Below are 25,134 nucleotides of genomic sequence, written 5' to 3'. Positions count from 1 at the left end.
TACATTTTTTGGGGGGGAAAACAACAAGAATTTAAAGCAATATTACACTTATAGTTTTTATGTTTAAACCCTTTTTCGTCTTTGACCCATATAGTATAAAATCTCACATTATAAATTCGTACATCTTCATAATTTAGACTGATAAAGATATTGCTGTAGTCAGTAATCACATGCATCACTATTATATAATGTTCCCATTTCGCCAACCTTTAGAAATGTGCCAGAATGAAGCAGAACTGTTTAATATTTCAAGGGAAGTTATTCAGTTGAAGTGATGGGGTCAGGACATAGCCATAGCAAAATATGGCAATATTTAGTGATGAGTATTTATTGATGAGTCGCCTTAATTCAGTAGATCCCAATATTGCTCTATAGTCTCACAATTCATCCCAGCAACGTGAAAAAAAATACTGGAAATTGCATTTAATATTTCCTGCTCCGTGCACATGCACAGTTTAATGCTCGCACAAACAACACGACGATCGGGAGAGAGAGAGAGAGAGAGAGAGAGAGAGAGGGAGAGAGAGAGAGGACACGATTAAAGTGAAACTAACGGAGGCATCAGAGAGCTGCGGGACAGGTAACGTACCGCGCGTTTATTATTTCCCAACTTGCATGTAACTTTTATCGCTAATGCATGTTGATATCTTGCGATGCTTAGAACCGAAGCCTTTTCGACTTTGATGCAAATCAACTATTCTTTGCATCCATCCAGCGTTATGCCACACGTTTAAAATGATTAAATGTAACACATATTTAATAAACTGTAAATACGTATATATTAAATAATTAATTAACTGTTTGTCGTGTCCCCAATCTTTTTTTTTTTTTGCATGTGTTTGAAAGAGAGAGAGAGAGAGAGAGGGAGAGAGAGAGGAGAGAGAGAGAGAGAGGGAGAGAGAGAGAGGACACGATTAAAGTGAAACTAACGGAGGCATCAGAGAGCTGCGGGACAGGTAACGTACCGCGCGTTTATTATTTCCCAACTTGCATGTAACTTTTATCGCTAATGCATGTTGATATCTTGCGATGCTTAGAACCGAAGCCTTTTCGACTTTGATGCAAATCAACTATTCTTTGCATCCATCCAGCGTTATGCCACACGTTTAAAATGATTAAATGTAACACATATTTAATAAACTGTAAATACGTATATATTAAATAATTAATTAACTGTTTGTCGTGTCCCCAATCTTTTTTTTTTTTTGCATGTGTTTGGTTTTCTAATCTCATTTTCCGTCACGGCCAGTCACAGGAAGGATAACCATAAGGTGTTAAATAAAGCGCGCTCGACGGAAGCTCGCTGAGACGAAAACATCGTGCGTTGGTGTCGATTTAATATAGTTATGATTATATGTATCGTTCTTGGTGGGCATGTAGATGTGACTTTGGGCTCTCTGGCTGCATGATTATGAGCATGTTTGCATAAGCCGAAGTACTGAGTACAATGCATGTAAAAAATAACATTAACAAAACTGCTTCTATTCTCATTCTTATAGCTTTATAGTTGTAGCTACTCAATAGAAGGTAAGGATCAGGTCTGGTTGTGTATGGGACTGCTAAAAGTGCATACTACATGAGTTTATCAGATATTAAAATATGAAATTGGTTTAAGTCAAACCCAACTTGTCATATATCTCCTCTCGTCTGATCTTATCCACCTTCCCTTATGAAAACTAACCATGGTTTTATTATAGTAAAAGAGTAGTAACCATGTTTTTTCCATAAGAGCGGGTGCGGCCTAAACTCAGTGTGTCTGGCTTCCGGTCACTTCCACTTCCAGCTATTCTTAGCTGTTCAAAACAGCTCTTGCTGCTTGATATTGCAAACTGGTGTGTCTTACCATATGATTTTAATGTATTATCTTAATTATGAACACAGTTTGTTATGCAAACTGTTTGGTGCACTTTGTTATTCTTCTCGTTGTTTCCCTACAAGCGGCTAATGAACTGAAGGTCTCGCACATTAGCAGAAAACAGCTTACTTCCGCATTGAAAGATAAGGTGGACACAAGACCAAGGCAGACAAGATGGCGTCGGTTCCAGAGCCGCTTCTGGAAGCAGTGGATGAGCTGGAGAAGGCAGAAGGGTCGATGCAGACGACCAGCCCCTCTCACACTTCAGTCTGCGTTGATCTGAATGCTCAAACAGGTGCAACTGTAAACGCTCCTGTACTCACTGGAAACGTCATCCAAGGCTCAGTAATCATCAGCTTCAGCTCAGCCACTGGCGCTGTCGGTAAGCTCATAGCACTGTAGTATGCTTAGCATCAGAGTTGCCAAGTTTGCTCATTATCAGCCACTCTGGGCTTTGTTTTTTAAATTTGCTTACAGATTTGTGACTCTGGAGCACAAAAGCAGTCTTAAGTCGCTGGGGGATATTTGTAGCAATAGCCAACAATACATTGTATGGGTCACAATTACAGATTTTTTTTTATGTCAAAAATCATTAGGATATTAAGTAAAGATCATGTTCCATGAAGATATTTTGTAAATTTCCTACCGTAAATATATCAAAACTAAATTTTTGATTAGTAATATGCATTGCTAAGAACTTCATTTGGACAACTTTAAAGGCGATTAATGTTTAGATTTTTTTTTGCACCCTCAGATTCCAGATTTTCAAATAGTTGTATCTCAGCCAGATATTGTCCTCCTATCCTAACAAACCATACATCAATGGAAAGATTATTTATTAAGCTTTCAGATGATGTATACATGTCAGTTTCGAAAAATTGACCCTTATGACTGGTTTTGTGGTCCATGGTCACATTTTTTTTTTTTTCAAAACTTGGTTTTATTTAAATTATTAGTATTATTTTTTCCCAAATTCACCATGGGTCACTTATTTTGGAACGTATTTTTTCAGACCAGGTTGCTTATTTCTTTAGCAAAACTTGGCGACTGTTTAACATGTCAGAACCACCCAATAGTTTGGAAGATTTTAATAAATAAGCTTTGGTAGCTGAATGATTTGTGTTTAATGTATGTGTATTTTTTTCCTGATGTTTACTTAAAAGGGCAGCAAAATCCACCCAAAGGACCGGTGTCTCAGAAACAAGGTGCAAAAACAATAGCCACTTCTTCATTCTGGTTATAATCGGGTCAAACTTGTATTTAGATTGATTTCTAAATGCCTACAAGTTATGATTCCCAACATATCAGCGATTTTAGGCAGAAGTCACAACAGTTCTTATGTGTTCGATTTGTTCTAGAGCACGACGTCTTGCAGAAAATCCTGGAAAGTCACAAAGACGACATGAAGGCCAAAACGGGACATGTGTTTGAGGGCAAAAAGGAGAACAAAATACACCTCAGCAAAGTGTACACTGAACTCTTCATCACTGAAGGGGACATTACAGACGTCTATGACGAACATGAGGTTCTGAAGATGGACCGAGCTTTGAAAACGCCCAAATTTGAAGACACACCGATCGACTGCAATAGCATATTCTGTTTACTGAAGCAAAAGAAGGAGGGAAACATTGTGCTGACCAAAGGCATCGCTGGCATCGGAAAGACGTTCTCCGTGCACAAGTTAATCCTGGACTGGGCCGAAGGAAAAGCCAATCAGCATGTGGACTGCGTGTTTCTGCTTCCATTCAGAGAGATGAACTTGATTAAAGATGATAAAGAGATCAGTCTCCACGAGCTTCTGTTGGAATTCTATCCTGATTTGAAAGAGGTGGAAAACACCAAGTTTTATGAAGAATACAAACTGGTGTTTATCTTTGACGGGCTTGATGAGAGTCGCCTGGAAGTGGATTTTGATTGGAAATTGGTCAAATGTGTCAATGCACGGTCATCCGTTGATGTTTTATTTACAAGCTTAGTTAGAGGAAAACTGCTTCCGTCGGCTCTCATCTGGGTCACATCAAGACCGGCAGCGGCCAATCTGATCCCTTCTGAGTACGTAGGATTGTTCACGGAGGTGCGCGGATTCACCGACCAGCAGAAGGAGGATTATTTTAGAAAACGGATCATAGATGAAGCTCAGGCCTCCAGAATAATCTCACACATCAGGACGTCTCGTAGTCTCTACATAATGTGCCACATTCCCATCTTCTGCTGGATCACTGCCAGCGTCCTTCAGGACATTCTTGTCAAAAACGATGAGCAGGACATTCCTTCGACCCTCACCGAAATGTACATCCACTTCCTTCTGATACAGATGAAGATGAAGAACCAGAAGTATGAGAAGAAGCAGGAAAGGGATCGCACAAAGCTTTTGAGTTCAAACAAAGGCATGATCTTAAAGTTGGCTAAACTGGCATTCGAACAGCTGAAGGAGGAAAACGTCATGTTCTACGAGACGGATCTGAAAGCGTGCGGCATCGATGAAAGCGAGGAGTCCACAGGACTGTGCACTGAAATCTTCAAGGAGGACTCTGTCCTGCATGAGAGGAAGGTTTATTACTTCATACATTTGAGCGTGCAGGAGTTTCTTGCCGCGTTGCATGTGTTTCTTTGCTACTTGAAGCTGGACATGGACGAGCTGAAATTCTTCTTGGAGAATTCGCGTCCTAATAAGAAAGAACTGCTGTACGTTCTGCTGAGGAAGGCGATCGATAAGGCGAAGGAGAGCGACCGAGGGCATTTTGATCTCTTTTTGCGGTTCTTGCTGGGCATTTCTCTCCAGTCCAATCAGAAACTCCTCATCGGCTTGCTGAACGAGACGCTGGAAAACAAAAACTGCATCAATAAAACCATCCAGTACATCAAGCAACTGCAAAACAATGACAAGTGCCCAGATAAATCTATCAACCACTTCTTCTGCATCCTGGAGCTGCAGGACAGAACCCTGTACAAACAAATCATGAAATATCTGAAGTCAGAGAGCGGCCAGCCGAAAGCGGTGTCCAACTCCAACTGCTCAGTGCTGGTTTATGTGCTTCTGATGTCAGGCGAGGTGCTGGATGACTTCGACCCCAAGATGTTCAACAACACATATGCGGGATGCAGGAGACTCGTCCCAGCCGTGAGATGCTGCAGAAAAGCCCTGTATGTAGAGTCAAATGAAAACTCTTTTCCCCCTAAAATTGTAAAACAAAATTGTTTTGTTTTACTCACCCCCGGGGCGAGTACCTAACCCCCCACAAAAAGTATTTTTAAAGCATATTCTGTTTTACTTTTTCCAAAATTTAATTTTTATTTTTTCAACGTTATTTTTGATAATATTTTCCCCAAAATGCTGTTTGTTTTCCTCCAAATTCTGTTTTCAAAATTTAGTTTTCCCCTTCAACTTCTTTCAACATATTTCGTTTTTCTTCCCCAATTAATGTTTTCTAATTTAATTTTTCATGATTCCATTTTAATTCAATTTGAATAATAGGAAAGCATGTTTAATCAATTGAATTAATACAACTTTATGAATGAAATTAAACGTTTTTTTTACAATTTTGATCCATTTTGTGTGACAGTGATGCTGCAGAAACGCAGTGTAAGCCATTGTGTACTCTTCTTTCTTTCCATGTTTTTTTAATTTACTACAATTTTGTCAGGCGTAGCATTCAAATACATTGTTCCTTTAAGATTTTCTAAGTTTAGGTTTTCTATGTAATTATTAAGTTATTGAACTAATGTACAGGTATGATACTGTAAACTCATTTAGGCTTTTTCTACTTTCCAGCATTTTTTGTGCAGTGTATTAATTACATTGTTTCTTTTTTATGTAGCTTTATTGGGATCTATTTTTTTGAAACTGTGTAGAGGTAAGCTCTTCATGACTAGCTAACATCTTGCCATCTTGCCAGGTTTTCAGACTGTGGACTGACAGAGCAGTGCTGTGAAACGGTGGCTTCGGCTCTTCAGCTAGAGGACTGTCCTATGAGCGAACTGGACCTGAGTCACAATTACAGCATCGAGGCGGGAGTGAAGGCACTTTCTGCTGGACTGAAGAGCCCACACTGTCATCTGGAGACACTCAGGTCAGCGTCAGTGCCGCGGGGGGCCTCAGGGGGCCCGGGCACCTCTGTGCCCCCTCACCTCAGGTGCCATCTCCGGAGGGGGTGCCCTGATTTTAGTCTCTGGGAAGATCTCCCACTCAGAAGTACGGGATGGGGAGTTGATGTGTGTGGGCTGTCAAATACATGGATTAAAAGCTAAATGTTTTCATTTCGGTTCGTCCTTAGCAAAAATATTTTTCATTCAGGTTCCAGAGCGAAATAAGTATGGAACAGTGTTCGCTTTATAAAGAATTCTAATAATATTTGCCAATATTCTCGAATCTTCAAACTGCTAACACTTTGCACTTTGCTGTTTCGAATTATTACTTTACTATTTGACCAAAGATGACGAGTGTTTTGTGCTTCAGCTGTTTGATCTCGCCTCACGCACACACTATAAATTCATTGCAAACAGCGCAGCCTGTTCATTATCAAAATAATATACAGTCACCCAAACATGTAAAAAATTACAGTAGTCAATTGAAATAGTCTGTAATATGTGCAGTTTGGCCACTGTGGCACGTTTTTGCTTATTATGATTTTTTTTCTTGTCGATATTGGAACACGCGTGAAGTACAAAGCCCAATTTACCTAATAAATAATAGTTTAGCTTAAATACGTCGCGAATATGGAAGCATTTGGATTGGTGCCGAATGAGCGAGAGGTAGGCTATGAACCCAACTTTACGTTCAGTTTCACTTTAAATGAATATGTTTTGGCTTGTTTATAGCCAGGCCTATATTATTATATTATACTGCAGTTATATTATATTTATTCATTAGGAATGAATAAATTATAATTTTTTCATTCTTGGTCTGTTCTGAATAAGTTGTGTAAAAATAATTTAAAGGATTTGTTGTGGAGTGAGGGGAACTAAAATAGTCTATATGTTTATAGTGTTTGTAATGTATGTACATTAACATAGGCCTGCCGGTATTATTTCTAAATGTAATAAAATGTGAGTTATAGCCGATGTGACTTTTTGTTTTTATTTTTCCTTTCAAAAATGTAAAATTTATGTTTGGCGTGTTTTTATGAACATGCAGCAAACGAAAGTAGCCGATTAATCGGTTAAAAATTCTTACTGTTGGTTAAACAAAATACATTGATATTCTTATGCTTGGCATCCCAGAGAGCAACAGAGTCTGGCTTCATTCTGGCGTTACTCATGTTCTGCTGTGTCTCTCCAACGGAGACAGAACGGCGACATGTGCAATGCAGAAGCAGCCGTATCCAGATCATCCAGAGAGATTTGAATCAGTCCAACAAGTGCTGTCTAGAGAGAGTCTGTCTGGCCGCTGTTACTGGGAGGCCGAATGGACTGGTCCGGAGGGGACGGTCGGGGTGACGTACAAAACCATCCTGAGGAAAAGTGATGATCTTTGTATAGTAGAGGCCACCGGGCAGCTTGGAAACAATAGTGTGTCATGGAAAATTACCTGTGCATCTTTCCCATATGTTTCTCACGCTGAAGACTACATTGCTATAAAGGCTTCATCCTCTTGTTCATCTAAAAGAGTGGGTGTGTATGTGGACACGACGGCTGGTGTTCTGTCCTTCTACCGCGTCTCTGACACACTCACACACTTGTACACCTTCCTCGCGGCTTTTGAAGATCCTCTCTATGCGGCCTTCAAGGTGGACGGGGACTCTGTGTCCTTTTGTCAGATTTAACCTGAAAGCCTCTTTATCTTACCATTTATGTGCACATTTATTGCCATCTTGTTTTACTCTGTGTGACTGAGTACAACTTCAAATCAAATTTAATAAGATGTTATGCAGGTAAATGCAAAGGTTTTACTGTAAATAACAGCCGAACCACATGTTCGGAAATGATTTGAGTACTGCCTTTTTAGACATGCAAAAGCTGACTTTTTTTGTTAAAATGCTTTACTTTTGTTATGCTTAAAGTCTCATTTAAGTCTTATTTGTTCACTTTGTTAACCTAGATGATGCCCATACTTTGGTATATATAATATAATTATGTAAACATTGTGAAATTAATTGCATTAACATGGGAAAAAGCTTATTTTCTGCATTTACTGGTTTGTTTATTTATTGAGATCTGAAAATCAATAACTAAACCAACTGATCATTTGCTGAACAAGACATCTGCAGCTTACCTGCTGGACAAATTAAAATAGTTTAATTTGTGTTTGAGGACATTTACACAACATTTATTATTGAGAACCCTTACGAAAATTAACCGCGGTTTTACTACATATAAAACCAAAAAACCCCCCCAGAAAAACATGGTCATTGTAGTTAAACCGTGATAACCACAAATTAACCATGGATTTGTTACACTAACCATAGTTTAACCGTGGCATTTGTAGTAAAACTGTGGTTTATGCAACCGATTTATGAAATCATATATGATTTATAAATATTAGTTTAGACTTTATGCATTTGTTTTATAGACAGTCATTATTTAATTGCATTGAATACACAGTTTAATGAGGTGCATTATTTTGCTCACGTGGCCTCAGGAGACAGGTGTTTACGTAACACTTATTTCATCTGCATATAAAATATAAGAAAGGAGATATTCGTTTCAATTTTATTTTGTGTTTGACTGTTAAAACTAAAATGTGTTGTTGTTCAACTCAATAAATTGGGTAATTTAAAAATACAGTGGTTGAATTAAAAAAAATTTTCTACTGCTCTGTATAATAATATGATTGAACTGTCTTCGGCTCTGCTCTGTTTTCATGTGGTATTTGTGTCTGTTTCTGATGTCGACTGTTTTGAAGCTCAGTGGGATAGACATGAGCGGGAATGTGTTTATCTCCACAACAGACATCAGAAACGATACATGAGGAACGACTGCAAACTGAGGTACATGTCCAGCACAACACTGACTAAACCTCTAGAAACAGTTTAAGTAATTGGAGTAAACAAACATCAAGTGAATCGGGAATAAACTCTCTTGTAAAATGAACAGACTCTTCAGAGTCTGACCCTGATAATTAACCCACGGGCTTCTGGGGCCTCAGAGTCGCCCGGATTTGCAGAACTGCTGTAGGATTCAGTTTGTAATTTGTTAGATGTTGTAATGCTTGGATAAAACATCCATCAAAATTTACCTTGAATGCAGGAGAAATATGATATGATATATTCAGCTGCGATCTAGTTGCAATGAGTTTTGTTGTCAGATCAAGGCTGAACCCATATTCTGTGTCCTGAGGAATATTAGATTGGAACATGATCTCGCTTCGTTTTGTGTAATTGTCATTAGCTATTGGTGTTCTTTTGCAAGTTTGGCTCTTAAATTTCAGGACACATGACTTCCAGCTTTATGTGTGAAAATGTAGATTTACATCCTTTACACTTCCCTGATGTCTGCTCTGATAAATCAAGTGTAGGGTCATTAGCATAATTTGGCAGCAACCTGACCCTTGACTCTTCAGGCAGTAAAAGGTTAGGAGAATTTTAGTAGCACCTTCTAATCAGTAATCAAAAATTCTGATTAAAAAAATGAACCTTCCCATTACAAGGTGATAGTTGACTCCTTAAAGTGATTTACAGGGAATTTAGTTTTTACCTTTTGTAATGCCATTTTTCTAACTTTATTAAAAGTATGTCATCTTTTATGTCAAATTCAAAAAAATATATTTATAAACTTTTTAACATTTCTAATTAAAACAACAGAATAAAACAAGTAGAATAAGAATAAGTTACCAATCAAATGAAATCAGTATTTAAGAAATAAATTTGTAAAGAGGTGGCACAGAAGAACACGCAAGTGGCTTGTAGGTGTATTTTCAGACGTTTAATGAGGCTCAGAGGTCGCATGAGTGCAATTAAATTCATAAATTCATGTTGAGGTTAATGTTTTAAATATACAATTTTGAATATAGAAATATTAAATGATTTAAATAACAGAAAAGATACTTTAAAAATTAAACTAAAACTGCCAGCAGGTGGCGACAAGTCACTGATTTTATCACTGAATCATTCATTCAATTGATTCAGTCGAACGGCTGATTCATTCAGGAACGAAGTACGTGCCTCTCTTAATGGGTAATTGAATCATTGACTCACTCCATTCGTTTAAAAATGCAGTTTGAATGGATATGCACAGCAGCTCAGCTGTTACTTTGTTTGAAACTATTTTCGTTGATGAAATAGAGCAAAATAAAGCAATTGTGTTGTTGTCAGACAATATAAGTGACTTAATATTAACTTCTGGTTTAATGAACTGTTGTATCGCGATCTCACAAAACTCCATTATAATCGACGAAGCTCCCTACACTGCGCAATGAATCTCTTATTTACACCCCGTCAACACTTTGTTTGTTATAATGAGAGGATACATCGGTGATGCATTACTCAACGCTGCAGAAACACGTAAGTATATTAGAACCTTTGAAGCTCCCTCAGCGCAAACACAAATATGCTGATCGGGTCAGTCGCACAGGTGCTCCTAAATATTATTTCATAGTCACACGCAGTAGTTTTCAGTCGCACTGTAGAGCCCTGTATTAACCTCAAACACACTGTAGTTGTCTGATCTTGTCAGTGTTTCCACAAAAGATTGTTAACTCATTCTCAGCTGGATCATGTTGACCTCCTCATGTTTCTCCTTCGTTGTCTGCTGATCAGCCATTGTTATGTTTTATTTTATCTCATTCAACAGTGTTTGCCATCTGCAATACAATCCCAAGTTAAGTTACTTGGTTTCATTAATCTGTTTGCATCTGATACTCACCTGTTGTCTGTTTTCCTATCATCAGTAAATCCTGAGATTTAATTCATTGTACACCCTTGCTTGTGTTGTTCTGTTACATCATACGGTATAAATATGAAAACAAGAACTATACAATGGCATTTTTCATCTCAGAATTAGAACACAAATTCCCATTCATCTGTTTTTGTTGCTGTTCTACATTTACATTGTCATTTTGCAGACGCTTTTATCCAAAGCGACTTACAATTGACTTACGACTTACAAATGTCAAACCAGGCGTGCCGCTGCATTCTGAATCATTTATAGAGGTTTGATTGTGCTTGATGGAAGTCCAGCCACAAGAGCACTGCCATAGTCCAGCCTAGAAATGACAAAGGCCTGGACAAGAAGTTGTGCAGCATGCTCCGTTAGAAAGGGCCTGATCTTTCTGATGTTGTGTAGCGCAAACCTGCAAGATCGGGTTGTTTTTGCAATGTGGTCTTTGAAGAGTTGATGTGCTTTGGATACCTCCCCTCCCCAGGACACCCTGAAAGACATACCAGTGAGATAGGTTTCAAACCAGTGAAGTGGAGCTCCTGTAATGCCCAGTGAAGAGAGTGCAGGCAGGAGGATCTGGTGATTGACAGTGTCAAAAGCAGCAGATAGATCCAGCAGAATAAGAACTGATGATTTGGAATCAGCTTTTGCAATCCGCAAGGCTTCTGTGACTGAGAGTAGCGCAGTCTCAGTTGAATGGCCACTCCTGAAACCTGACTGGTTAGTGTCCAGTTTGTTGTTCTGTGAAAGAAACAATGATACCTGGTTGAAAACAACTCGTTCAAAGGTTTTTGCTATGAATGGAAGGAGAGAGACGGGTCTGTAGCTATCTGTAAGTGAAGTGTTTAATGTAGGTTTTTTGAGCAGTGTGGTTACCCGAGCCTGCTTGAATGCAGTGGGGAAGGTGCCTGTGAGGAGAGATGTGTTGATGATATGTGTGAGTGCTGGTAAAAGTGTAGGAGAGATTGCTTGGAGGAGGTGTGAGGGGATTGGGTCTAGAGGGCATGTTGTAGGATGGCTGGAGAGCTAAGTTTTGATACTTCTGCCTCAGTGATGGGACAGAAGGAGAATATGGGAGTTTTAGCAGTGGATGTAGTTGGTTTGAGGTCCTGTGTGTGTGTGGGGGGGGGGCTGAGAATTGACTACTGCTTGTTCTAGTTTTGTCTGTGAAGAATGTGGCGAAATGATCAGCTGTTATAGAAGTGGTGGAGGGGGACAGAGGAGAGAACTGAATGTTTTGAAGAGATTACGTGTGTCTGGAGCGCTGTTGATCTTGTTGTGGAAATATGAAGATTTGGCAGTATGGATGTCAGCAGAGAAAGATGAAAGCAAAGACTGATACATACTTAGGTCTGACGGATATTTTGATTTGTGCCATTTTCTCTCTGTTGCCCTGAGTTTGGTCCGATGCTCACGAAGAACATCGGATAACCAGGGGTTAGAGGAGGAGAGAGGACAAATATCGTCTAGACAAGAGGTTAAAGTAGAGCATAAAGTGTCAGTTGCTGCATTCACATTCAGAGATGAGAAATGGGTAGGTGAGGGAAGAGAGAAGGATAATACAGAGGAAAGATGGGAGGGGGAAAGGGAGCGTAGGTTTCGTCTAAAAGTAACCGGTATAGGGGTTGGTGGCACACAGTTAACAAAATGCAGTTTAAATGTAATGAAGAAATGGTCAGAGATATGTAGGGGTTCTACCAAAATGTCTGCAATACAATTTCGTGTGTAAATTAAGTCAAGTTGGTTGCCTGATTTGTGTGTGCTTGTAGTGGTAAGTCGTTTGAGATCAAATGAAGCAAGGAGTGCATGGAAGTCTGTAGCATAAGGATTGTCCAGATGAATGTTGAAATCTCTACACAGAAAACATGATTATCATATTTTCATATTAAAAAAAATAACATGGTTATTGGGTGTGTGCTATTGAAAATTCAGGAGGATCTGGTGATTGACAGTGTCAAAAGCAGCAGATAGATCCAGCAGAATAAGAACTGATGATTTGGAATCAGCTTTTGCAATCCGCAAGGCTTCTGTGACTGAGAGTAGCGCAGTCTCAGTTGAATGGCCACTCCTGAAACCTGACTGGTTAGTGTCCAGTTTGTTGTTCTGTGAAAGAAACAATGATACCTGGTTGAAAACAACTCGTTCAAAGGTTTTTGCTATGAATGGAAGGAGAGAGACGGGTCTGTAGCTATCTGTAAGTGAAGTGTTTAATGTAGGTTTTTTGAGCAGTGTGGTTACCCGAGCCTGCTTGAATGCAGTGGGGAAGGTGCCTGTGAGGAGAGATGTGTTGATGATATGTGTGAGTGCTGGTAAAAGTGTAGGAGAGATTGCTTGGAGGAGGTGTGAGGGGATTGGGTCTAGAGGGCATGTTGTAGGATGGCTGGAGAGCTAAGTTTTGATACTTCTGCCTCAGTGATGGGACAGAAGGAGAATATGGGAGTTTTAGCAGTGGATGTAGTTGGTTTGAGGTCCTGTGTGTGTGTGGGGGGGGGGCTGAGAATTGACTACTGCTTGTTCTAGTTTTGTCTGTGAAGAATGTGGCGAAATGATCAGCTGTTATAGAAGTGGTGGAGGGGGACAGAGGAGAGAACTGAATGTTTTGAAGAGATTACGTGTGTCTGGAGCGCTGTTGATCTTGTTGTGGAAATATGAAGATTTGGCAGTATGGATGTCAGCAGAGAAAGATGAAAGCAAAGACTGATACATACTTAGGTCTGACGGATATTTTGATTTGTGCCATTTTCTCTCTGTTGCCCTGAGTTTGGTCCGATGCTCACGAAGAACATCGGATAACCAGGGGTTAGAGGAGGAGAGAGGACAAATATCGTCTAGACAAGAGGTTAAAGTAGAGCATAAAGTGTCAGTTGCTGCATTCACATTCAGAGATGAGAAATGGGTAGGTGAGGGAAGAGAGAAGGATAATACAGAGGAAAGATGGGAGGGGGAAAGGGAGCGTAGGTTTCGTCTAAAAGTAACCGGTATAGGGGTTGGTGGCACACAGTTAACAAAATGCAGTTTAAATGTAATGAAGAAATGGTCAGAGATATGTAGGGGTTCTACCAAAATGTCTGCAATACAATTTCGTGTGTAAATTAAGTCAAGTTGGTTGCCTGATTTGTGTGTGCTTGTAGTGGTAAGTCGTTTGAGATCAAATGAAGCAAGGAGTGCATGGAAGTCTGTAGCATAAGGATTGTCCAGATGAATGTTGAAATCTCTACACAGAAAACATGATTATCATATTTTCATATTAAAAAAAATAACATGGTTATTGGGTGTGTGCTATTGAAAATTATTACAAACTTGATTGTCATGAAATCTAAATTACATTTACAACAAACTGTAGCTGTAACTATGTCACCTGGATTCAGTCAGAAAAGGGGGAAAAAACAAAAACACTTTTGTGTCACTGCATGTTAAACTTGCATGAGGCAGGACTGATGTATTTTCAATTTGTACTCAATATGTGGGGCTTCATTATGTACATTTATACTGAAACGCAGAGGAGGAGCCTGAGAATCTGACAGATATATATATATATATATAAAGGTGTTTTTCAATCTTTTCTTGAACAACAAATCAGCGTATTAAAATTATTTCTGAAGGATCATGTGACACTGAAGACTGGATTAATGATGCTGAAAATTTAGCTTTGATCACAGAAATAAATGACATTTTAATTTAAATAGAAAGCAGTTGTTTTAAATAGTAAAAAGAAAAATCACAATATTACTGCTTTTGCTGTATTTATGATCAAATAAATGCAGTTTGTTGAGAAAAGACTTCTTTAAAAAATATTACTGTTCAAAAACTTTTGACTGGTACTGTATGTATGTATCACACTCATATCACATCTAGTTGTTTTGGATGAGAATAAAACGTCAGGTCCGACAATATCGTGTCTTTTTTCATTTAAACCTAGCTTTATTCGCGTTGGCCCATGGAAACCTCTATGAACACACTTGACTTGACTTGGCCAAAAAAGCGGGGGGGACGAATTTACATTTTATTAAAGTGTGTTTACCTATTCTACACTCATGGCGCGCGCACACATTAGGATAGGTTAGATGCCTGCCTCCGGTCTTTTTTCATTTAAACCTAGCTTTATTCGCGTTGGCCCATGGAAACCTCTATGAACACACTTGACTTGACTTGGCCAAAAAAGCGGGGGGGGGGGACGAATTTACATTTTATTAAAGTGTGTTTACGTATTCTACACTCATGGCGTGCGCACACATTAGGATAGGTTAGATGCCTGCCTCCGCTGCGAGTCCCTATCAAGCACTTTACCGATTGAACTACTCACCTCTCCTGCCTGGCTCTTTGGCCCGCATCAGTCACCGCAGAGCAAGCCTGTTCTTGATAATGCTGCTGTGAAAACGTGGGAAAAGCCGACGAGGAAGAAATTGGAGTGAAGCGATCTTTATATAGGCGGAGCAAAATACTAAATCGCTCCATCTATAGCATATTGTGATTGGATGGTTTACGCTGTCTATACAGGAGACAATCCAATGGGCCACTGGCTGCTCGCTGTCCCTGCGCGATGGTCCTTGGCAAAAAAAAAAACATTTCTGTCGGCCCCTTAAGAAAATGCCCGATTACCAATCCAGCCCTGCTGTCCAGTGTTTGGTTGAAGGTGTTCTTCATGTGTGTGTATGATCAGGGCTGGAGAACATCTACCAGCTGACACGTAAGAGGAAGTACGTGCTGAGAGTAGATATGGAGGACTTTGAAGGAAATAAAGTTTTCGCTCTGTACTCGTCCTTCTCTGTGGATTGTGAAACGGATGGATATCAGCTGCATGTTTCAGGATTCACTGACGGAGGAGCTGGTAGGGCACTTTTATTTATACTCATGAAAACACATTTCCTTTGAGTTATTGTCTTCAGCGATGCTCCTCTTCTTTCCAGGCGACTCTTTATCTATTCACAATGATCAGAAGTTCTCCACTTTTGACAAGGACCAAGATCCCTGGGGAAACAACTGTGCCAAATATCATCTCGGGGGATTTTGGTACAACAGCTGTCACCATGCAAACCCCAACGGTCTGTATTTATGGATGGAAGATTCCCCCCATAGCACCATTGGTGTTGTTTGGTTAACCTGGAAGGGAAACAGTTTGAAATCCATCATCATGAAGATCAAACGTGTGATTTAGACCTTTGCAGAGACATTGCAAAATGTATCCGAAGCAAACAACAAAACAAATCAAGTGGCTTTCCTTTCTTCTGTTGTGTTGCTAAATCTTTCTCAAAACTATAAGGTGGTTTTTCATCTGTTTTGAGTCACTTCTTTGAATTTACTAATGAAATGAATCATTCATACATTTTTAAATAAATCTATTGCAATGAACTCATTGTGCCTGTGTAGATTATACATATGTTAAACCATCAGCTTTGTACAAACCACATCTTATCTCTGCGTGTGGAAGCGTGCGTAATTTAGAGGCTGTTCTCTTGTCCACAAAATAAAATAAAAAACATTTTCACATAATGAGGCACACATGTAAATGGATATATAATATTTCTTTAAATGCGAAACGCATTTGCTGGTCTTGTGCTGATAAATTAATGAACATTGCAAAACAAAAACACAGATTTTGCTAAAGAATGAGTGTCCCAAAACAAATCACACAACTGTGAGTCTGCGCTTATAAATGTTTTTATTGAATAGATGACAGAAACATTAGCTCTCATGTTTATCCCCTTCGCAAGCACAGCCAATTTTGGTAAGAAAGTAAATGGCCTGAAATAAAAAGGTTGCTGCTCTTTCTGGAAACATGATCCCAAAAGCTCAATGATGTCCAAAAGACTCGGCTGTGAAGCAGGTATAACCAGCACAGTTTAAGCTGTTTTGTTTGTTTTCTTAGCAGGAGAATCGGTAGGCTGTCACTTAATTTAATATAAACATTTATGTAATATGCTTAAAGGACAGAACTATGGCACATAAGCCACATGAACAGTCCTTTTCTATTAGAGTTAAAACATTAAAGCATCTCATTTGCAACACTGAATGTCAGGTCAAGACTGTTATACTGAAGTTGTCCACTAGATAGAGGATCAGGATAAATAATAATAACACACATGTACTTACATGGCCTTAAACCATCAGTTTTGTACAAACCATGTCTCATCTCTGCGTGTGGAGTCACGCCAAGCTCACAAAGTACTGAGCGAAGGCACATGTAAATGGATATATAATAAATATTTCATTAAATGCTAAATATGTGAGGGAAAAAAAGGATGTAAGAATCTGACCAATCAGAGCAGAGCAGGTGCTGATGCTGCAGAGTATATTGTGGAAAATAAAGGTGTTTTTGACCTTGGATGCATGTGACCTATTGCAGGAGACCTCCATAACAAAATTAGGATCCTTTAAAATAGTATAATGGGGCACTTTAAATCATTGTCTGCACATGCGTACGAAACAGATGCTTCTTTTCCGTAGACGGTGAATTCAACAAGGTGCGAATTGCAGGTATTACTAGAATGAATGGCTGAATCTGTGCTTACAGCTGTTTTTAATGACTATGCGCTACAAACATTGGCGACTCCCCTTCTCAAGTGCTGCCCAATTTGACAAGGAAGTGCATAAATGATTTTCCCGAAATAAAAATGTTGCTGGTCATAGTCATTCACATTCCAGTATCATTAGAAAGCTGCCGATTTAGAGCTTTATTTAAGTTCAAATACACTGTAAACATCATTTGTATTTGGTTTCATGTATAAATATGTATGTGGCTGTATTAAATGAGCCTACAAACACAATGATTTAGAAGCCACAATCAGCTTATATTTCAAACCTGAGGATGTAAATACTAAAATCATTGTTTTAAGATAAGACATGTGCTTGAGCATTAGCTGAAGTTCATTGGGCCGTTAAACACACCGCCGTGAATAACAGGGGCCTTCACGGTTCCTCCACTGGAGGAGTTTATGGTAACTTTAACTCCTGCAGTTGAAGCGTTTGCAGCCGTTGCACCGGATGAAGCTCCACCTTCAGCAGAAACGTCCTCTGGAACTGATGGAGACATACAGATACACTCAAAATGCAATTTAGATCAAATATTCATAGATATAGATTTTAAAAAAGTGTCAAAAGTACCTTCCTGAAGTTTTATCTTCAGTTGATCAGCAAGCTCATTTTGATCAATTTTGCGCAGCACTCTGACTGCGATCTTCCCGGCGTCTGAACTTCTGTACTGCTGCACCATGATAGTCACAGTATCATGGCGATCAGCGCTCTCCAGCGTCCCACGAGGAATAGAGCTGTATTGTGTCCCACCATTTGACAGGTGCCATTTGAAATCTTTTAGCTCTTTTTCCAGTAGCTCCTTAAGTGCATCAAGAATCGCTATTTCGGTTGTAGCCATCTTGTTTCACTATATAGGGAGAATATAACAAATTCAATTGTTTGTGTGGTCCTATAGCAGGGGAATCAGTGTATTGTCATTTCATTTATAAACCTCATTTGCAACTGAGAATAAAGCTGCCTCCATCAGTGTGGAAAAATAAGAGACACCCATTCACACTGATCATTTCAACAACAAAACAGAACAAGTAGGCTATGTAAACATTCAACAGAACACATTTGGTTATTTAATTCATTCCTAAAGAACTCCTCCAGGATATATCTGTGTGCTTTAAGCAGTCTGGATCCATTTATCACCTTTTAGACGAATCCTGCACAATCTGCAGCTTTTACCTGGATGGGATGGGATTTTTAATCAGGACTACATTTTAAATATTTGTCCCATTTTTAACTAAATTAATAAACTTCATAAATTGTATATGACAGGATTATTCATGATGTAGCCTATGAATGATAAATTAATAAATAACATCATTTATAATCTTAACATGTACCAAGCTCTGATAATGTAGGCCTACTTTATCAAAATATATATATATATATGCATGACTTCAAGCAGGAGTTAAAAGAAAAGAAAAAGTAGTATCCTCAAAAAGGATCAAATCCCTTCATATATGTGTTTATTTCTCTGGATTTTGGTGAGCACACATTTTGCTATGTGTATAAATGGCTGAATATGTAATTAGATGTGTACTGATATTCCAGTGAGAGAAAACGCAAGCTCAGTTTTTCAGCAATGACATACTGATACAATAACACGTATACGAGTCCCATGTATTCATATTGTTAGATGATGATAATGAGATAAACATATTTGGACTTTATATTTAAAAATGACCTCAAGTTAGCATCAGGTAGCTAGTTAGCTGGCCAGTTAGCATCAGCTAACAATATTTTTCAAATAGGCTATAATTTTTGGGGGCATTTTACCCCACCTGTGTAATATTCAAACTGGTACTGTGAATACTGTATATAACTTTTTTTTTTCTTTTTCTAAAATAAGTATAAGCTTATTTTCACTACAAGACCAAAGCTGTTTAATGTACACCTCCCGAGTCGAACCTACTGGCCTACAGATATGAATATACTGCCAGCGCTTATCACGCGACGCACATGTGCAGATGAACTTCTCTACTACTTATTGTGAAATTGATTTCATTTGCTATTAGTATTCTCCACACTGCGAAATCCTTGTGTTTATTCAGCTGTGTGTAGGTCTATGTAAAACCTTTAAATACGGGTGCAACCCTAGCTGTGCACGACAGATCAAGACTGTAATACTAAAGTCGAGTACTAGAGGTTAGGCTATCAGGTTAAGATATGTAATATTTTTTGCATATTTCATGTGAATTGCTACTTACTTCCTAATTTCCTTTTGAACTGGCATGTATTTTGCATACTTCAAATCAGTAGATTCAATATCCATAATATATGTGGAAAGATATATAGCAGCTTTATCTCCAAACCATATGAGCTATTGGTGCTTGGACCCCGATGACTATGACTGCCTTTGAGTTTATAACTTAGTTGTAAAAACGAGACCTGAAGGGCGAGGTGAAATCCTTTGCACATATTTGAATGACTCGCGCCTTAATTACAGACAAATATTTGTCAGAATAGAGAATGTGGTTTGTATGTTGGTTCCAAACGTGTAATTTTAAAGATGAAAGGCACATCAGCTACCTTTCGTTTGAAACCAACACCACTGTGAACACACACACACACACTTCGTGTAATTAGACTCAAATAAGTTACTTAGTGAGACCTTGTGACATCTAACGTATATCCAAGGACTTAAATGAGGTTAATGTTGTACTTACAAAGATGATCGTAAAGTTGGAGTCTTCTCTTCCTGTTTTCTCGTGCCGCTCAGTTTCACTTTTGACGCTTCCTGTAGATGAAAAAAATGCCCCCTGCTACAAATATACCCCAGCGACTTAAGACTGCTTTTGTGCTCCAGGGTCACGTGTGTGTGTGTGTGTGTGTGTGTGTGTGTGTATGTGTGTGTACATTTTTGTGACAAATGAGGACATACATTTGTATAACGACAAAGGTATAACACAGGTATTACAAGGAGAAGGTGACTTTTCAGGACATTACCCCATGTCCCCACTTTTCAAAACGCTTATAAATCACACAGAATGGAGTGTATTGAAAATCTGAAATAGCACAAAGTCTCCTGTGAGGGGTAGGTTTAGGGGTAGGGTTGGTGTAGGGCAATAGAATATATGGTCTGTACAGTATAAAAACCATTACGCCTATGGAGAGTCCCCACAAGGATAGCTGACCAGACATGTATGTGTGTGTCTGTGTGAGTGTGAGTGTGTGTGAGAGTGTGTGAGTGTGTGTGCGTGTGTGTGTGAGTGTGAGTGTGTGTGTGTGTGTGTGTTAACATGCTCAAGACCAATTTTCTTTGTAATTTCAGAGTTTATTAGTAATGCAAATGTTGATTAAAAAAGCATGCATGTTAAAGAAAAGAGCATTTGTGTATACATTTGTGTAACAGCAGTCATCTGAAGATCCTTACAGTAATACTGTATAATCATGCATGCACACATATGACCTGGAAATAAACAAAACAGATGCATTTGAAGAGAAGTAATTGATCCCGGAATTGAGAAATTGAGCTCAGTTATCAATCATTGAGCAGCCGTTGTAGTTCAGTTTTTTCTCAACCTGTGGTCTTCAGTCGACTGTAAAAGGGGCCCCAAGAGGACTTAAAGTTATTTAAAAACAACTAAAAATCATGATACTTCTTATTTTAGTTCACCCCTTTAACAGCTGTTTTCCCACAGTTAAATATTTTAATAACTGCATTGCTTTCGCATAATTTGGCAGATAATGGCCCGGCATGCACAGTAAATGTCTGACTACATTATTGTAAAATAATGATCTTTAATCCTGTAAATTCTTGGCAATTTGTACAGTGCCAGATTCTATCAGAAAATGTGGATAAATGATGAAGTCCGATTTTAAAGTGGGATTTCTAGACCTGAAAAAGTAATTGAAATGAATAAAAATCGCATTAGGCATTTTTATGAAGAGCATACATTTATTACTACTTATGCCAAACTCTTTCAGCGGTTAGAAATTGTAAGTAGAACGTTTTTTTAATCCTTAATATCAAATATTACGGATAAACATGTCTTATCAATATCTTATCTTTAATACAAATTGGACAACTGGAAATTGATTGGATGAAAAGAGCAGGAAAATTTAAGAACTTTCATCTCTTATAACTTTTGGAATCCTGAAATTCAGTTATTTGAATTATAATAATTTTGTTTCTTATTTTAATCTGTTCACACAGTTTCTGTAAAATAAAAAAAACATTGGTCTTTCCAGAGGAAACATATTAGCTTTTAAATATCGTTGTGATTAGGGCTGCACAATAAATCGAAATGGAATCGAGATTATCACGCATATCTCTCAGTGAAGCACGGTTCTGTGATCAGCAGTAAATCTCCATCTGAAGGCCAGAGAAACTCCAAATACGCCTCGCAGAAGAAACCCAGGAAATGCCTATCGCTGCAGCTGAATAAACAGAAGATTCAACTGCTTTCATTGATTCAATGTGACTAATAAACACACGACTACGGCAATATACGGTTTATCTGAGTTCTTATTAAGTATATGTATAATGCAATGGCTTTATCACTGCTTAAATACTATGAAATATGTTGCGTGTCTTATTCTGTGTAAGAAGCCACATCATCTCACAGAAGGATTTATTTCAAACACTCGACTGACGTTATGAAGTGAGTTTGGAGTAAAAATTATTATTATATAAATATGTTATTAAATGTGGTATTTTCACATGCTTTCAGACGGAGCAGCATTTACTACACAGAGCCGTAGTTCACTGAGAAGCTACGCAAACAGCTGTCATTATCGCCAACGATTTCATCTATTTCAGAATCGCGCAATAAAATCATCTGTGACTTTTTTTTTGCGTAACTTGTCAGTGAACTACGGCTCTGTGTAGTAAATGCTGCTCCGTCTGAAAGCACGACATGATGATTTAATTTGTAATTTCCTGTTGATTGCAGAACCGGCTTTACTGACAAATTAATCGTGCAGCCCTATTGTGGACATTGATGGTGCTTGGAGAAAGGTTTGAGAACTATTGCTGCAGGACATCCATCTTTCTTTTTTCAGCGTTGCTATTTCACCTGATCAGCGACGTTTACTCAACACTTACTCGTGGCTTCTGTCCATTTCACTAATAGTTATTAGAGCGTCAGAAGTCCTATCCTCAGCCCCAACCTCCTCCTCCATCATTTCCATCTCCATCCTCATCCTCCTCCTCTTCCTCCACACTCACCCCATCCTTCTTCTTTTTCTTCTTCTTTTTCTTCTTCTTCTGCTCCTCCACCTTGTATTTGACTCGTCGGATGGGGTCGGTCATGCTGCGCATTTTGCCCTCGTCGAACTCCTCGTTCATCATGAAGTTCCTGTCGATAAGCTCCGCCCCTTCCTGCCAGTTGCGGTAGCAGTCTTGCCCCAGCTTACAGATTTCCTCCACGGCATCGGCTGTGAGAACGGAGCAGTCCGGACGCAAAACCACCACCCTGGGCAGATCCTGCACCTCGAACATCTCGCTCAGCTCCCTGTGAACCACACAAACACGTCACAAACTACAGAGCTCCTCCTGATGGTTACACACAGCGGCTCAGAAACACACTCTGATTATCAGCCTTTTTGACTCTAACCCAGCTAACAGGGAATGTTCTCAGGACTTTCTCCCAAATGAACAAACTCTTCCAGTAATGTTAAAAGAACACTGGTTCCAGGTTATCTGGTCGCTAGACATTAGAATTCTTAAGTCGCTGGGGGATATTTGTAGCAATAGCCAAAAATACATTGTATGGGTCAAAATTATAGATTTTTCTTAAGTAAAAATCATGTTCCATGAAGATATTTAGTACATTTCCTACCGTAAATATATCCAAACTTAATTTTTGATTAGTAATATGCATTGCTATGGACTTCATTTGGACAACTTTAAAGATGATTTTCTCAATATTTCGATTTTTTTTGCACCCTCAGATTCCAGATTTTCAAATAGTTGTATCTCAGCCAAATATTGTCCGATCCTAAAAAATACATACCTAACATACATCATATGAAAGCTGAATAAATAAGCTTTTCATTGATGTATAAATCTCAATAAAAAAAAAGATTAAAATAGAAGCTATAACAGTAAATAAACAATATTAAAATATCACTGGATCATGGTTAGTATCTACTTATTTCCCAGTTATTTGAATTACTATAGTAAGTACAGTACATAATATTTACATGCAGAACAGAACTGTAAAATAAAATGAAAAGTTCTTGAGTGGGAATCCTAGTTAAATTTAAATCTTTTGTCATATTTAAGTCAGACCCCGTCAAAGTGTGCTCAAGCACTGTACTAGAAACTGTCATACTCAAATTTTTTGGCATGCTTTTCTGAACAAAAATGGTACGTACTGTCTGTAGGGGTCCTCGTAGGCCAGGAACAGGCAGCGTTTGGGCAGCTCCTTCAGGAACTTCTCCTGCTGCTCCTCGGAGGAGTCCAGCGAGACGTACAGCAGGACCAGCTGAGCCGATCGCTCCACGTAGAACTCGTCCGTGAGCTTCTTGTAGAAGTCTTTGAGCGTCGGTGCGAACTCCTGGCACTTCTCGCACTCGCCGGAGCCGAAGAACAGCATGAGGATGCGGTTCTGGAGCCGCAGGACGATCTCACGCTCCGTGTCCAGCTCGTCTCTGTCTTTATTGTTCTTCACCAGAACCTTCCCCAGGAACAGGTCCACCATGACAGCTTCTGAAGAGAGAACATGCACTGATCAATGCTTGATGATATTCTTCAATGAGTTGCATGGAGTTGCAAAACTTGTAAATAAATGGCAAACAAACTAGTGCAATTAATACACTACAACACAATCAAATACATATTTTCCAGCGGGAACGGTATGTGAACTAGGCTAATAGTTTCTACACAAGCTAACTGGAAAAAAGATCATCTTGAGTTCAATGAATGAGATTGAAGATGGCGGTCAAAGTAGTTCTGCCTGCATAAACACTCACAGATTGTGAGTACAAGAAGGATTGAACCAAACCTCAATTAAAACCAACAGAGAATGTTCTCAGAACACTCTGGCAAGCCTCTAGAAGTTACGAACAAACGTTCTTCCAGTAACATTAAGTTGGACGATTGTCTAACATGTTTTAAATGTTACTGCTTGTTTCAGAACGTTCAGAGAACATTCAAAAGTAACATTGTTTGAAAAATGATAAAATAGAATGTTCCTTTAACATTCGCATCACCAAGAAAAACGTACATAAAATATAAGGTTTAGAACGTAATGAATGTTTGAATGTTATCGATTAATGGGAACGTCAGCAAACTATTCTTAACTTATTTTTGTTAGCAGATTTTAAGCATGACATCTTGTTTAAAACGAACCTGAACAAATGCAATGCACAAACACAGCTGCATGTGTAGAGCTGCATCTACCACCGCCCAAAAACTCTTGAAGTTGAAGTTATTCCCAGACCTTCAGTGACGGAGTCTCGCTGGCCTCAGAATCGCTGTTGTTCAGAATCGAACCGATCATGAGTTCAGATCAACACAGCTGCAGGTTCACCGTGCTGTTATTTCCCGTCACCACACGCCCAGTTCACGGTGATTACAGGGTTAAACCGACACCAGACTGTCTCTGACATCGCTCTGCCAGTGTTTGTCTACTCTCCAAACAGAGAGATTTGAACAGTGAACAGACCACCTAATCTACATGAACCCACTGTCATAATCCTATTGAGAGCGAGAGAGAGAGAGAGAGAGAGAGAGAGAGGGAGAGATAAGTACCATCAGAGTCCATCAGTTAAATCTGACAGATGCCAATATTACTCAAGTTAATTATCACAAGCAAAGCATGCAAATGCATGGCTGAGATTCAAGAACTGATTTTTGTTTGTCTTTTATCATGAACATGAATCATTTTGTTCTCTGGAAGGATTACATCAGAGATCCCATAAGCCTTCTTGGCTGAAAATACACCAAGGCCTTAATCCAATAGAGAGAGAGAGAGAGAGAGAGAGAGAGAGGGAGA

The 25,134-nt window shown here is 38.9% G+C and overlaps 4 protein-coding genes across 5 annotated transcripts; 2 read left to right on the top strand and 2 right to left on the bottom strand.

The window, feature by feature from the left end:
* The first annotated feature begins 555 nt into the window (after positions 1-555).
* Positions 556-7,002, top strand: LOC107571416 (protein NLRC3-like). Its single transcript, XM_016257739.1, has 6 exons — positions 556-580; positions 1,970-2,237; positions 3,019-3,060; positions 3,214-4,999; positions 5,752-5,925; positions 6,990-7,002. The coding sequence occupies exons 2-6, from the start codon at positions 2,030-2,032 to the stop codon at positions 7,000-7,002; spliced, it is 2,223 nt and encodes a 740-aa protein (XP_016113225.1). The 5' UTR covers positions 556-580; positions 1,970-2,029.
* A 57-nt stretch (positions 7,003-7,059) lies between these two features.
* Positions 7,060-7,688, top strand: LOC107571414 (stonustoxin subunit beta-like). Its single transcript, XM_016257738.1, has one exon. The coding sequence runs from the start codon at positions 7,060-7,062 to the stop codon at positions 7,615-7,617; it is 558 nt and encodes a 185-aa protein (XP_016113224.1). The 3' UTR covers positions 7,618-7,688.
* A 9,481-nt stretch (positions 7,689-17,169) lies between these two features.
* On the bottom strand, positions 17,170-19,983 carry si:ch211-114l13.9 (apoptosis-associated speck-like protein containing a CARD). Its single transcript, XM_016257752.1, has 3 exons — positions 19,858-19,983; positions 17,771-18,047; positions 17,170-17,686 (listed from the first exon to the last, which is right to left on the bottom strand). Exons 2-3 carry the CDS (start codon positions 18,036-18,038, stop codon positions 17,523-17,525), a joined length of 432 nt encoding a protein of 143 aa, XP_016113238.1. The 5' UTR covers positions 18,039-18,047; positions 19,858-19,983; the 3' UTR covers positions 17,170-17,522.
* Positions 19,984-22,074: 2,091 nt separating this feature from the next.
* Positions 22,075-24,840, bottom strand: LOC107571423 (nucleoredoxin-like protein 1). Of its 2 annotated transcripts, none has more exons than XM_016257749.1 (3): positions 24,580-24,840; positions 23,513-23,843; positions 22,075-22,647 (listed from the first exon to the last, which is right to left on the bottom strand). In XM_016257749.1, exons 2-3 carry the CDS (start codon positions 23,836-23,838, stop codon positions 22,293-22,295), a joined length of 681 nt encoding a protein of 226 aa, XP_016113235.1. In that variant the 5' UTR covers positions 23,839-23,843; positions 24,580-24,840; the 3' UTR covers positions 22,075-22,292. The 2 variants fall into 2 exon arrangements, with proteins under 2 accessions (XP_016113235.1, XP_016113234.1); XM_016257748.1 differs by having other exon boundaries at positions 23,513-23,846; positions 24,580-24,838.
* Positions 24,841-25,134: the final 294 nt, after the last annotated feature.

Source organism: Sinocyclocheilus grahami, unplaced genomic scaffold (genome assembly GCF_001515645.1).
Source record: "Sinocyclocheilus grahami isolate Dianchi unplaced genomic scaffold, SAMN03320097.WGS_v1.1 scaffold1592.1, whole genome shotgun sequence".
Classification (NCBI taxonomy): Eukaryota; Metazoa; Chordata; class Actinopteri; order Cypriniformes; family Cyprinidae; genus Sinocyclocheilus; species Sinocyclocheilus grahami.
This window is presented reverse-complemented; position numbering and strand designations above follow the sequence as displayed.

Coding starts and splice junctions, on each gene's coding strand:
- LOC107571423 (XM_016257749.1), bottom strand. CDS start 23,838: ATGGTGGACCTGTTCCTGGGGAAGGTTCTGGTGAAGAACAATAAAGAC. Junction 22,648..23,512: donor TACGAGGACCCCTACAGACA/GTACGTACCATT, acceptor TGTGGTTCACAG/GGAGCTGAGCGAGATGTTCG.
- LOC107571414 (XM_016257738.1), top strand. CDS start 7,060: ATGCTTGGCATCCCAGAGAGCAACAGAGTCTGGCTTCATTCTGGCGTT.
- si:ch211-114l13.9 (XM_016257752.1), bottom strand. CDS start 18,038: ATGGCTACAACCGAAATAGCGATTCTTGATGCACTTAAGGAGCTACTG. Junction 17,687..17,770: donor GAAGATAAAACTTCAGGAAG/GTACTTTTGACA, acceptor TGTCTCCATCAG/TTCCAGAGGACGTTTCTGCT.
- LOC107571416 (XM_016257739.1), top strand. CDS start 2,030: ATGGCGTCGGTTCCAGAGCCGCTTCTGGAAGCAGTGGATGAGCTGGAG. Junction 2,238..3,018: donor CTCAGCCACTGGCGCTGTCG/GTAAGCTCATAG, acceptor TTTACTTAAAAG/GGCAGCAAAATCCACCCAAA. Junction 5,000..5,751: donor AGATGCTGCAGAAAAGCCCT/GTATGTAGAGTC, acceptor CCATCTTGCCAG/GTTTTCAGACTGTGGACTGA.